This window comes from Podarcis erhardii (assembly GCF_964252035.2).
Source record: "Podarcis erhardii genome assembly, chromosome: 16".
Classification (NCBI taxonomy): Eukaryota; Metazoa; Chordata; class Lepidosauria; order Squamata; family Lacertidae; genus Podarcis; species Podarcis erhardii.
The window spans coordinates 27,038,446-27,052,455 of NC_138514.1; the positions used below are offsets into that span (position 1 = coordinate 27,038,446).

The 14,010-nt window shown below is 45.5% G+C and overlaps 1 protein-coding gene across 2 annotated transcripts; it reads right to left on the reverse strand.

Moving 5' to 3' along the window:
- Positions 1–957: 957 nt before the first annotated feature.
- Positions 958–13,108, reverse strand: STYXL1 (serine/threonine/tyrosine interacting like 1). Of its 2 annotated transcripts, none has more exons than XM_081843614.1 (10): positions 13,084–13,108; positions 11,557–11,853; positions 10,514–10,575; positions 8,745–8,889; positions 8,532–8,588; positions 7,004–7,149; positions 4,913–5,058; positions 3,164–3,261; positions 1,661–1,770; positions 958–1,209 (listed from the first exon to the last, which is right to left on the reverse strand). In XM_081843614.1, the coding sequence occupies exons 2-10, from the start codon at positions 11,657–11,659 to the stop codon at positions 1,078–1,080; spliced, it is 999 nt and encodes a 332-aa protein (XP_081699740.1). In that variant the 5' UTR covers positions 11,660–11,853; positions 13,084–13,108; the 3' UTR covers positions 958–1,077. The 2 variants fall into 2 exon arrangements, with proteins under 2 accessions (XP_081699740.1, XP_081699739.1); XM_081843613.1 differs by having other exon boundaries at positions 12,994–13,108.
- Between the last annotated feature and the right edge of the window lie 902 nt (positions 13,109–14,010).

Genomic DNA, 14,010 nt, shown 5'->3' on the forward strand with positions numbered 1-14,010 from the left:
GTTCTGGAAGTCCGTTCGACTTTCAAAACATTTGGAAACCAAGGCACGGCTTCCAATTGGTGCAAGCGCGCCAGAAACAATAGCGGAAGCCACAATGGACATTCAGCTTCCGAAAAATGTTCAAAAACCAGAACACTCACTCCCGGGTTTCGATCGTTCTGGAGCCGAAACATAGGAGTACCAAGGCGTTCAGGAACTAGGGCACGACTGTATAACTTCCATCATATGCTGACACACCTAATTATTATCCTGGCCCTTGACAACTGAGCTCTCTCTCTCTGGATACAAGCTTTTCTTCTGAATATAAATTGTTTTAACTGACTTTCAGCCAGAACTCAGTTCTGGCACCTCTCAGGTGGGCTGACTGACATCCAATGCCCTTTTCAAATGTGTTGGAGTATTTGGTGTGATATTGCCATTAAGCATAGGGTTGTGCTTGTACCATGGCTGGAGACAGGAAATCTTCACTGATGGTGGCAGTATCCTGGCTGTGGGATGCTCTCTGTAGAGATACTCTGCTATCATCTACTTTATTTGCCTGCTGGCCTAATTCTTCCCAGGTTTCCACAGGGCAGTGATTTCTTATCATTCCTGTCTGTGTTTTTACGACCTTTTAATTTTCTGCAGTTTTTAATATCCCACTATTGTTGTTTTCCATGCTAATACTTGCATTTTTCACTTTTATTGTTTGGTGCCTTTTGAAAAGCTGTTCCTGATAGGCGGGACAGAAATCGTTCAAGTTCATAAACAAATAAAGACAGGTCAGAAAGCTCCCCGGTGCAAGTTCTCGATGATCTTGATAGACAAGTTCCAGATACACAGAGGCGGAATGTATTTATTTCTGAATAAAGGACACAAAAGCTCTTAACACCACTCAGCTCTGTACACAGGAGTAAAGAGATAGGCAGGATAGAGATAATGATAATGAAAAATAAATATTATTATTTATTATTTTAAAAAAATCAACCTCCAAAAATATGAGAGTTCTATCTCAATCATCACCACTTGAAAGCCATTGCAATTCCACTGCAGGAAGCCAGCAGTGATTCAGGGACTTTCTCTGTCACTCGTTCTTGGTCAGTAATTCGGTTCAGAGATATCGGTGATGTCGCTCAGGTAGATGCGTGTCTCCCATTCTGACAGCTGTCGCACAAACCCCCGATTGGGCCGCATGTTGATTTTGCACTTCTGAACGTAGCTCCAAGACTTCTACAAAAAAAAAGCAAGCAAACAGCAGAAGTAGCAGGGAGAGTGGGGAGGAATCTGTCTTCTAACAACAGGGAGAAGAGGGATCTGGACACTCCACCTCACCCCCTAGCATCTTGGCCAAGTAACTAATCTCCAGCTCAAGTGTCTGGTGATGGGAAAGACATCCTTACCAAAGAACGTGGTCTTTCTTCCCAGCCTTATCTGGTGACATTCTTTGTGCAAAGCAGGCACTACTGTTGTGATTATTTATATCTGCCTTTGCTAAGTACATGGAGCTTTACAAACAACGAGGGCAACGACATTTTCTGTCGTGCTTCTGGGTTTGGGCAGCCACAAATGAACACCCAAAAAGGCTTCTGGGTTTGGGCAGCCACAAATGAACACCCAAAAAGGCAGGATATATGGATTGTAAGGAAGCAGTCCTTCCTGCCCCCCTCCTGCCTCCACTCACCTTTAAGTAAAGCCTGCAGGAATGCATGAGGTAGGCCATGACGGCTGTGCTGCACCGACTAATGCCCATGGTGGAGAAAACCAGGACTCTTTCCTTGTGGATGTGACTGTCTAGAGAAGAGGAACAAAAATAAATGCCCGCGTGGTAATTGAACATTCTCAGCAAAAGGCTCTTTTCAGCTTTCATTGTGGACGTCGAGTTGGTGAAAGTGACCAGGAGAGGCTGTAAGGTTTGGGTAAGGCTTGCTGGCTAAATTTGTGGTCAGCCCTACCATTAGGCAGAATGAAGCATCCACCTTAGTCAGGAGATTCTGGGAGATAGCAGCCCCTAAGATGGCCCACTGCTCACATCACAGTTGTGGTGGAAGACATTGCCTCATCATCAGGGTGGAAGGAATTTTCAGTGCCAGTCTGCTGTCAAGTCAGCTTCAAAGGGGCAAGCGCACCATTGGGTTGCTAAATAATCATGGTCCCCCCCCCCCCGCCCACTTCCTCAAGTGCACCTGCCTGGCTGCAGTGTGTCCTTGAACTGTGATAATCCCCCATGCTTGTGCTGATGAAAAAGTGTGTGTGTGTTTGTATGTACAAAAATCTCAGGCTTTTGCATAGCTAGAATTTGGTCTCAGGCTGTTGGGAAATGTAGCACACACTGCATCTGGTCGGCACCAGACCGGCAGTGGCTGATGTACAACTCCCTGAGAGACATAAACCCTCACTGACTTTGACACTAGACTTCATGGTGAGCTGGGGATATTAAAAAAGAAAATTCTGGGTTAATGGGTATATTTTTGGACTGGGGAGAGGAGTATTGGCGTGTTGAATTTTTATGTTTATCTGCTGGTGGGTGGGGGTATTGTTCGGTTTATTGTTGGTGTACTGCTAATGTTTTTTGTAACTGTTATAGGGAGAAAGGAGCTGGTGGGGTTGTTGTTTTTTGTTTCCCCAATATGTATAAGGTTTTTCTACAGGGCTTGGGAATTTCTGGCCTGCAGGCCATTTAGCTTGGCATGGGTCTTAATTTGGCCTGGAAGGCTGTTCCCCCCCCTCCCCCCCAAAAACCCCCTCACCCACCTGCCCTCCAGCCTGATATCATATATGCATGAGACACAGGGGGTGGGGTGGGAGGTAGAGACACAGCTGGATGAACTGCGTGACCAAGCTCCCCATGGGGAACTCAGGCACAGGTGATTCTGCAGAAAGCATAGGGCTGGCAAAGCTCCCTTGGCTTGTGCTTTCCGAGTGTCCAACTATGAGCTGGGTTCTGGGTGCTTGGGAAGCGCTACACAAGGGATTTTGACAAAGCGGGTGGGATAATCCAGCTATCAATTGGGCATCTGATAGGTGAGTTGTCCCAACCCTCCTGTTAAAAGTTGGCCTGCAAGGGTATGATAGTGATGAAAAGGCTCCTCACTCCTGTCCTACCAGTTGAAGAGCATGGTGCCCCTCCTTGGCGTTTCCCCATGTTTAGGGCATGGGATAAGAGAAGCCACCTTGGTCTACTCACCAATGAAGTGGCAAATCTTGGGAAAGTAAGAAAAGATCTCTGCATCTGGAGAATCCGGAATGGGGATATGAAGCAGTCTGTCACTGTCTTCAAGGAAACTGGGGAACAGCAAAGAGAAGACCTGCTGGGGCACTTGCAAAAAAAACCTCTACCAGCCCAGCAAAAAATGGCAAATGATGCAGGTATAGTCACCAACCTATTTGCCCAATGGCCAGAAATGATGGGAGCTGGAAGTCCAGCACCATCTGGAAAGTCACAGATTCCAGTGTTTAGTTCAACTCCCCAGGCCACCTTGAAACCCAAAGGGCTTCACCAAAGGGTGGCATTGAGCCAGTCACTGTCTTTGGTGTCGAGATTGTGGGCCCTTATTCCCCGCCTTTATTTGTTGCCTTTTTATCCCCTCCCATTCCCCCGTGGAGCTAACCTTCACAGAGTTTGCTCCACCCCACGAGGTAGGGTATGGTGAAAGAGAATGACTGGCTCAATGCCACCCTTTGGTGAAGCCCTTTGGGCTTCAAGGTGGGCTGGGGAGTTGAACTAAACACTGGAATCTGTGACATTCCAGATGGTGCTGGACTTCCAGCTCCCATCATTTCTGGCCATTGATGGGAGCCCCAAGAGGTTCATGGCTGAATGGGGCTTTGAACTGGGATCCCTTTGATCCCAGCCCAACACTCTAACCCAGCGGCTCCCAAAACAGGCGGTACCCCAAGGGACAGTGAGATTCTGGAAGGGGGCACTAAGAGGCAGTGTCTCCACCAGCTTCATTAAGCCCAGATACTGAGGTCCTCCTCCAAGGCCCTTCTGGCGGTTCCCTCTTTGTGCGAAGTGAGGTTACAGGGAACCAGGCAAAGGGCCTTCTTGGTAGTCGTGCCCACGCTGTGGAACGCCCTCCCAGCCGATGTCAAACAGATAAACGATTTGACTTTCAGAAGACATCTGAAGGCAACCCTGCATAGGGAAGTTTTTAATGTTTGATGTTTTACTGTGGTTTTATAATTTGTTGCAGCTGTCCAGAGTGGCTGGGGCAACCCAATCAAATGGGCAGCATAGATATAATAAATCATCATCATCATTAGGCAAGGGGGCAGCAGGAGGGCGCTGGAGGTACGAATGACTATCAGGCTTTGAAAATCTGGCACCACTGGATCAAGTTTGCCCTTTTTCAGTAGTACATGCTATTGGATTTTCAGTTACAAAACGCAGTGCTTTTTTCTGGGGGGACGCAGGGGTACGTATACCCTAAAACATTTTGTGAATCTAAGTTTGGCCTCATTGAGGGGTGGTATTTCATTATGAGTAGGAAAATGAGAGCACCCCTAAACATTTTTTAGAAAAAAAGCACTGCCAAAAGTATAACATTAAGGTACATACCTAATAGGTTCACTGATTAATTAGTCCTCTCCATAGGCAAGTTCATCCATTTTGTTGAATTAAGCAAAAATTAATTGGATTTTGAATAAACATGTAATTAATTATTACTGTTTTGAATTGTATTGTCTTATTATATTCCTTCGTGGGTTATGCAAATCGCTGCAATGCTTTTTTAAGGGTAGTGAGCAATGGGGATGAGTTTTAGGGACCAAGGGGGTGGAGACCCGAAAAAGTTTGGGAACCACTGCCTTAACCTTTAAACACAACTCTGGCCTAAAGAATATTTATGGGCTTGTAACTTTTGTAGCCTTCCTTGCAAGCCTGGAAAAGAATGGACAGCCAACTAGTGCTCAGCCGGTTGTCACTGGAACTTACAATGTGCCAGCTTCTTCGCAGACATTGAGATGGGCTTTGATTTTCAGATCCTTCTGTATTTGGCTGTCACAGGCCTGGGCGTAATTTCCCATGTACAAGCGAGCAGGCAGGATCTCCACTGGGTAGGGCTTAAAGGCCTCTAGCTCCTTTAGGGGAAGGAAATATCATCATCATCATCATCATCATCATCAGCAGCAGCAGCAGCAGCAGCAGCAGCATCTTCATATTTATTACTTGTCCATCACCAGCAGGACCATGGCATGTTCAGATTTAAAAACAGTTAAAACATATTATATCCACAATAAAAGGGTTGATCCTGAAAGTATCTTAAAGTGGTTTAACAAGCTTCCCTCTGATAATTTTAGCTCTGTGAGGAGAACAGGGGCCTCCGAACAACTCTCAGCACCCTCAACATACTACAGCTCCCAGGATTCTTTGGGGGAAGCCAAATGTTGTGAATAAGGCCTAGGTGAGTTGTGGAGAGTTGCCTAGAATATGCAGAAATACAGAAATAACAAGTGGACCAGGGGAGGATGGGTCTCCTGAGCTTCTCTGGAGGCAAAGAAGTTCAAGGGACTGCTAGCCTGGTTTTCTCTTCAGGCACCTGGCTAAGGGATCAGCATGGTTGCCATACGTCCTGATTTTCCAGGACACAGCCGGAACACTGAAGTCGGAAACAGTGTCTGGGTGGAAATTGCCAACATGTCCGGGGAAATCCAGACATTTGGCAACCTACGTCAGCAAGAGCTCAGCAACTTTGGTGTCCGGATGTTCACTTTTTGAAATATGGCAACCTTAAATCAGCAAGAAGTGACTATAAGGCAGACATGATGTCTGAAGAGGCAACAGAGTTTAGTGAGCAGGAAAGGGCTGGGGAAGAGAGCACTGCAGAATCAGAGGCAGGAGAGGAGGGGGAGCCAGGAGACAGAGATGAAGTAGGCTGCTGAAGAATCCAGAGAGCCCCCCCCCTCCTGCAACAAGCAAGCTCCTCTCTCCCCTGGTCTCCCATAACACGAGAGGAATGAAGAGGGTGAAGCAAAGAGAGACATGATGAAGGAGCCTCAGGTTGCTTGGGATGGACCTGGAGGAGCAGTGGAAAGCAGGGGTCCTTTAGTCCTTGCAACTGCCTCATTAGGGCAAGACCTACTGGGATGAGTTGCTGGGATCACTAGGGCTGTGCTGTTTGGGTTTCTTTGAATAGAGTTAACTTCACTGCCACTGGTGTTTCGTTGCTGACCTGTTCCTGACTCTGGCTCCTTACTGCTACTCTATCTGGCACTTGGAACTCTCCCCAGGCCATCCTCATTGGTGGAGCTTCACACCTGGGTGTTTTGGCCCAGCTGGAAGGAATCCCTGAGCTCTGATAACACTTCGGGTGACTGGAGGGTAGAGGGGGAGTGAGCCTATGTAGAAACCAGCCTTCTGCACAAAGGTAAACTATACATTCACTGGTCTGCCCACTCTTGCCTCTGGACCTGCCCACTGCCACGTGGCCCCGGGAAGGTTGCGCTTTAAGGAATGCGGCCCCCACCCTGGTCTGAAGGTCCAATCAAAAGGGGGGGTGCACCCAAGGTACGCCAACACCCCATACCCTGCCAAAAATATGCACGCTGTTATGGGTTAAGGGGCTGCTTGTGCGTAAATGGTTGAGTTCTCAACTCATGCAATCAGTTTCTAAAACTCTCCCAGACCACGGAGCCATGGGTGCATGGCTACCTCAATCGCTGGCAGAATCCGTCAGTGGGCGCTTCCGGAATTTACGCCAACATAAGAGTTCCTTGACGGAAACTCTCCTTCTGGATTCTCTGCATGACAGTTTCCTGCGCGGAGTAGGCGTCCCCAGCGGAGGTCCTGAGACTTCTCCGCTGTTCTCACTGGAAGTATCTTGGAGCCCTCCCTCCGACTGAGTTTCTGCAGGAACTCTCTCTCTCCCCCTGCTGGTTCCTTCCTCAGCATCCGAGGGTCTCCTAGCCTCCTTGAGCCCTTCCACCACCTGACTCTCCGATGGCAGTTCCCTGACACACGCTGAGAGCAACAGCCCAACCTGAAGAGGAGATGGCAACAACCTGCTCTCTGAAGTCTCCCTCTCACCTGAGGCATCCAGAATATCTTCTGGGTCCGCAGGTAATGGTAAGTCGCTGTGAACAATTCGTACCCGCCCCTCAGGACCAGGACGGGAGAACTGGTGAACCGCTGCATAATCCTGGCACAGCGAGGTGCGGATCCCACTGGGGCATCTAGATAAATTGTGAGAGGCATGTGTTTAAAAAGAAAAGCACTCCAGAGGCACCCGCTTCTGGCCTTGTCACCGCAAAACCATTGGATTTGCTATCGATTGCACTTCTCCCATTACTTTTTTAGCCCACCGTTCAAAACAATCGGATGACAATCTCTGTTACCTTTTCCTTCCACCGTTCAAGACCACCTGCCTCTGAAGGCATGCCTCTTCCCATATACTCCCTCCCCTGGAGTGTTGTAGTGTGTCTGGTGATATCACATAGAGACAGAGGAAGCTGTGTCAACCTAGCTGAGTACTGTCTACACCACGGTTTCCCAAACTTGGGTCTCCAGCTGTTGTTGCACTACAACTCCCATCATCCCTAGCTGGCAGGACCAACTGTCAGTCATGATGGGAACTGTATAGTGGTACCTCGGTTCTCAAACTTAATCAATTCAGGAAGTCTGTTCCAGAACCAAGGTGCTCTTTCCCATAGAAAGTAATGAAAAATGGATTAATCCATTCCAGACTTTTAAAAACAACCCCCAAAACAGCAATTTAACATGAATTTTACTATCTAACAAGACCATTGATCAAAATAATTAAGACAGTATTGTAGATTATTTTTAAAAAATAATTGTTTGGATGGGGGGCTTTTATCCATTTCCACAGTCACACAATCAATCAATCCATCAATCCATCAATCAGTTGCTGAACTAGGTTCCACACAGTGACAAAAACAGATTAACCAAAAAAGCCTCAAAAGCAAAAACGCAAAATAAACAGCAAAAACAAAAGCGCCAAACTCAATCCATTCCATAAGTCTGTTTGACACAGCTTCTGATTGGTGCAGGATCTCCAGAAACAATAGCCGACAGCCGCATCAGACATTCGGCTTCCGAAAAACGTTTGAAAACCAGAACACTTACTTCCATGTTTTCAGTGTTTGGGAACCAAGGCATCTGAGTACCAAGGTGTTTGAGAACCAAGGTACCACTGTAGTCCAAAAGCAGCTGAAGACCCAGGTTTGGGAAACCCTGGTCTACCATGACCAGCAGTGGCTCGCCAGGAGTTCAAGCAGGAGTCTTTCCCAGCCCCACCCTGGATTTGCCTGGAACTGAACCTGGGACCTTCTGCATCCAAATCAGGTGCTCTGCCAATCAACTAACTGCCCATCCATGCTGACATCCACAGGGGGCTTTTTGATCAAAACCTGCAGAGCCACTTTCTTTTGCCCTCAGATCTCAATAATGTGTTTTGTTCACACCAAGTGCAGTGAGGAGGACACTTCAAAACCAGACCCTTTGGCTCGGCATAGTGTCTGCCTGTTTTGCTCGTAGCTCCCTGGCTTGTCTTAACAACCTCTAGACTGCCACCATCGTGATTACAGATAGAACTTACTCTCCTCAGAAGATGGCTTGGTTCTTAATTTGTTGATGTCCTCTCCCATGTCATATGCTGGGTGGAGAAAAAAAAGGAGAAATTTTGTAACAGAAGAGCTTTTACTTCAAGATGTGTCCCAGCCCTTTTTTAAGCTTCGCTCTTGCGTGAGCTAGGATTATGAGATCAAAACAGCAAGGCTGTGCAACCTGCAGCAAAAAGAGGAAGACTTACGGGTTAGTTCTTTATCCACTTCATACAAATCATAATCTATGTCATAAGCAGCATCCACCGAGGTAGATTTGCCATCATATACCACGCAGTATCGAACGCACTCCAGATTGACGGACGGAGGAACTATGAATTTGCCCAATGCATTCTTTAGAAAGAAAGAAGGGTGGGGGGCTGGATTAATGACTTTGTGAAAAGGAATACACTTCTTACTGTGTTGCATGAAAGATACTTGCATTCTAAAAGACGTGTGTACTTGGAGCCCTGTTACCTCTTAGGCCCAGGTCAAATCTTGTACCTTTCGCATCAACGGAACTGTAGGCACAGAGACCCTTTCAATTACCTTTCTGTTGTTTTGTTACCATTAGCATTCTTTGTTCAATTTATGTCGCCTGCTCCAAAAGTCTCTCAGCGACCAACTTTAGATAAATAATTAAAGAAAACAACCAGCAAGTTTAATGCTAAAACAAATATCCGTCCCCCACTTTAAACAAATAATGCATTACGCCCAATTGTCTCAAAAGCCTGGTAAAAGAGGTATGTGAGGGGAGGGAACCTCAGAATTGGGGGCCAAATGTGGTCTCTAGACCTTTCTAATTGGCCCTTGGGACTCTCCACAGGCTAAAACTCCTCCTCTCTTTTCCTCAGGCCATGCCCCACACCGGCCCTACTTTGTACTCTCCTTGAGTGTTTTTGCCTGGCTGGAATCTGACAATGCTTCTTGCTTGCCCGGTTGGAGAATGGAGGGGCAGCACACAAGAGTCAAACTGATTGCATTAATGTAAAATTTACATCTCCACCCACTTTCCTCTCTGGTTCCATTTCCTGCTGGCATGTGGCATCTGGGAGTTTGCTCAGAAAGCAATGTGGCTATTGGCCTGAAAAAATTCTCTTAACTCTGAGGCATGTCTTAACCTGGCACTGAACAGATATTGATGTGCGTGCCAGACAAGCCTTATGGTACAGTGAAACAGCACAATCGGATGCATATTTACGCATAATTAAGTCTCACTGTGCTGATGATTATAGCTTTAGTTGGATTTTTAATCTACTTGTATTGTGAAATAACCAGCCTCATATAACCAACATGCTTAAGTCTAATTCATGCATGAAGGGAATAATACCATGCAGAAGATGTTCTGCCAGACTTAGCTATGTCCATTCCCTTCACCTTGGGAGAAATTAGGTAGTCAAGTCTTTGTTCGCCTCTAGTCCACCTGGGAAGCTCAGTGTGTGAAGAGGTTTGAGCTGGTTGCTCCAGCTCAAGCGCATGGCTCTCACCAGTCATTCTTGAGTTCGTATACTAATAATCTAGGAACTTTGACAACTTTGGAACTAACCTAAGTTTTACTGCCTGTGCAACTTTTCTGAAGTACATGAACATAAACCATTTGTGGTCTTCTCTTATGCTGGGGGAAGAGGGAACCTTTGGGGGGGAAAATTCAGGGGATATTTTGGAACTCACTGGAAAGAGCATATTTTAAAGGTTTTACAGCCTGCATTTCCGTACTTTACTACATATTTTGTGATGTTAAATCTCTGCAGGGGGTCTCTCACCAAAAAGAAATTTGGATCTCAGAATCCAATGATCTATTGCACCAACATATATAACATGGCTTTATTTTATTTTAATGGTTTTATTGCTCCCGCCAACCTTTGCCCCACAGTGAAAGGGCTCCGGCAGGGGAGAATCTAATGCTTCACCTAGGGTGTGTCTAACAACAGGAGTTGGCTGCAAACAAACAACCAAGACACCCCAAAATGTCACTCACCTTTCTGACTCGTATCGCTGTCATCAAGTGGCTTTCATTGTACTCCCTCCTCGTACGAGCATCTGAAAACAATGCAACAGAAAAGAAAGACACAAGGAAAGCAAATGACTGAACTGAAAACAATGAGATATTTGATTCCGCCTTTGCTATTTTTTTCAAACGCTTCTGCATTCTCTTCATGTCTACTCTACAGGAACTGTTTATCTTTAAAACAATGTGATTTACTTCTGTGAAAGGGTAAGAATTTCCCCTTGCCCTGTGTTTCTGCCTGAGTCACTGCTCTGGCCTTAGCTGGGGCAAGTAATCTTGTTGCAGGTCTGCAATTGGAAGGGACACCTGATGCACAGGCAGCAGAATGACAAAGCCCCATAGAATATGGGGTTCAAGCCTTTACAAGGCTGGTGGTCTTGATGGCTATGTAGCATCTCCACATTCTGTGACAGGTTAATCTGCTTGGTTACTGCAGACTAGATAGAACTTGCATCTGATCCAGTGAAGCCCTCCTTATATTCTTACACCCAATGCCAGCAGAGGCCTGGTGGAATTAGGAGAAGAGTCACAAATGTGAAAATCAAGGAGGAATGCACCGGTCAGTGAGGATGCATTCCTGGGCCTCAGGGCAGCCTTCAATTGTTTAAGCAATTTCATTTCTCACCATTTGGAAACAGGAAGAAGTCAAGAAACCCTTGATATGCTTCTGTAGGGTGGAGAAAAATATTCAATTTTGCAGATGAGGAAACAGGCGCATGTCAATGGGCTTGTTATTAATGATACCTTGTTATAAGGATTACATGTATGTACAATGTCATTTGCAAGCTACAGGGTCGTTAATGATGATGTGACAGGAAGTCCAACTGATGCCAGTGGGAGAGGTAAACTCTGAACAACCACAAGCAACACACAGCTAATAATGTGCTAACAAGTATTTATACAAAATACATTGACAGAAAATATATCAGTGTCACAAATAATAGGAGTCACATAAATGTTCAGTGAACAGAAATAGAAGACATAGTCAGTCAGTATGAAAGAACATAACTTACCCATTAAACAGAGATAGTTTGGTTCTGCTAGTCTAGAGATTTTTGTGGACTGGTTCAACATATTATACAGTTCTGTTGGTTCGCACAATGCCACCCCAGCCATGATGCTAGACAAGAATGATTCAACACTGAGGACACAACTGTATTCTCAAAAAACTGAACTCCTGTAAGTAGGCTACTTCACATTCAGGTAGTTCATCCACAAAAAGAAAAAGGCCTCTTCACATCTCAGCTTGCAGTCTGGAAATCCAGGTAGTTTGTTCTGTGCAGGAATCTGGGTGTCTGGATACTGTTCGACTGAAAAAGCAAAGGGCAAATGTGGATTGTTAACCAGGGCTTCCATCTAGTTATAAAAATCACACCACCTTTAATGAATTGAAAACACAAGAAGAGCCTGCAGGATGGCTCTTCTTATGGCTCATCTAGTCCAGCATCTTATCCTCCATTGTCACTAAAGACAGAGGGATGCTAACAACAATATAAAATGAATACCGGTAATACAGATGCATATAGAGATATGCAGTTCCTAGTTAAACTCTGGCACTCATTTCCACAAAAAGGCAGTGATGGCCCCCAACTTGGATGGCTTTAAAAAAGGATTGAACCAATTCATGGAGTAGACTATCAATGGCTGCTAGCCACAATGCCTATGTTCTGCCTCCACAGTCAGAGGTGGTAACGCTTCTGAATACCAGTTGTTGGAAACTGCAGGAGAGGGTGATGCTTTGTGCTGCCCCTGCAGTTTGCAAAAAAGAAAAGAAAAAGAGAGACTTGCTCTCCATCTCTGGAGGTTCATGGTTGAATCTAGTTAAGAATATACTCGCTGAAATCGATCGAGTCAGTGTAGTGTAGCAGTTAGTGTCAGACTAGGACTTGCAGTACTAGGGTTCAAATCCTCAATCAGCCATGAAGGGTGACCTTGGGCCAGTCACTGCCTCACACAGCCTAACTTACCTCACATCATTGTTGTGAAGATAAAATGGGGAGAAGAAACTATGTATGCCAACCTGAGCAGCTTGGAGAAAAAAAGCTGCGATACAAATGGAATAAAAAAATAATAATCATCATGCCCATTGGACCTGCCCACTGCAGGAGTGATGCAAGGGTGCAATGGGATGAAGCCTGCAAATCACCCTTTAAGGAAAGATGGGTTATCTCTGCAACAGCAAGATTTTAACTGTATGCTTCTGAAAAATAAGGCGAGACCAGACCACAACAGGCAGATTGTGACCATTTAGTCGCTTTGCATAACAAATATATACTCCATCTTGCATCACAAACTGGTGCAATTATTTAAAAAACGAAACAAGGAAATGTTCCTCAAATATCAATCAATCCAATTCATGAAAACAAATAATAATAATAATAATAATTGTTATCATTGATGACTGAATTATTATCATCATCACAGCATGATGATGATGGAAGCCCACCAACCTGAGTGGCCTCAGGTTCCCGTTGTTATGACACCTGCGGCTCCCGTTGCCATGGTGCGTTTGTCAACTGTTGCCACGGTAACCATGGTACCTTGTATTCCACAATGCCGGCGGCTAGCGGGCGCTATAGGAGCCCATCGACGGGCGAGCGGGACACCAGGACCTATCTCTTCGTTATCGGCTCGGCTGACCGCCCCACGCCCTTCCCTCACTCTTGTTAGGCCCATCGTCTCGCTCTTGCTGTTGCTGTGGAGCGAGTCTTCACGGTACTCAAGGCCTGACGGCATTGCCGGGCTTCTCACGATCGCTGATTATCGCGATACTTTGGCGCAACGTCTGCCCATAGGACACGGGGCCCTAGACGCAACAGACTCTCGCGAGAGTTGCAAAAAAACCCCTATTCCCCCCCTCCCCGTGCAGCTAGCTCTGTTCTATTCTTAGGACTTCAAAAGTACCTTTTATCGGTTTTAAATGTCAAAATGATTGTTTTTTTATTATTAAAAAAAGTAGCTTCATCTCCATTCATCCCCTTCACCATTGCTCTACTCTCATGATAGTTTAAAGGCTAAGGAAAAATAAACTGAAATTCTCAAGAACTGATATGTATCCTGTATATTGACTTTATGCCCCTTCGCTGTATCTGCACAGGAATATGAGGTCTCAATCTTCAATTGTACTTTATTAGGGTTATTTTTTCCCCTTTCTGCTACTGTGCAACTTCACGTAAAAAATTAAATAATTTTAGTGTTTACAGGTTGTTATTATTAACATGGAAGTTTTCTGTCTTTGTGTAAATGACACCCAGGGTTTAAAACAGCATTAACGTTTAAAAAGGCGGCCAATCGCTCTTTTAAATGGATAAATGAAAAAGTTACAGGTATTTGAAATAAAGCCTTTGTGTATCAAGTGCTCGCCAGACTTAAACCAATCCAAATTAAGGGGCGTGATTTTACAGCGCATTCCCAATCAATGTATATGCAGAAATGAGTCCCATTGAATTCAGTGGGGTGTTACTTCC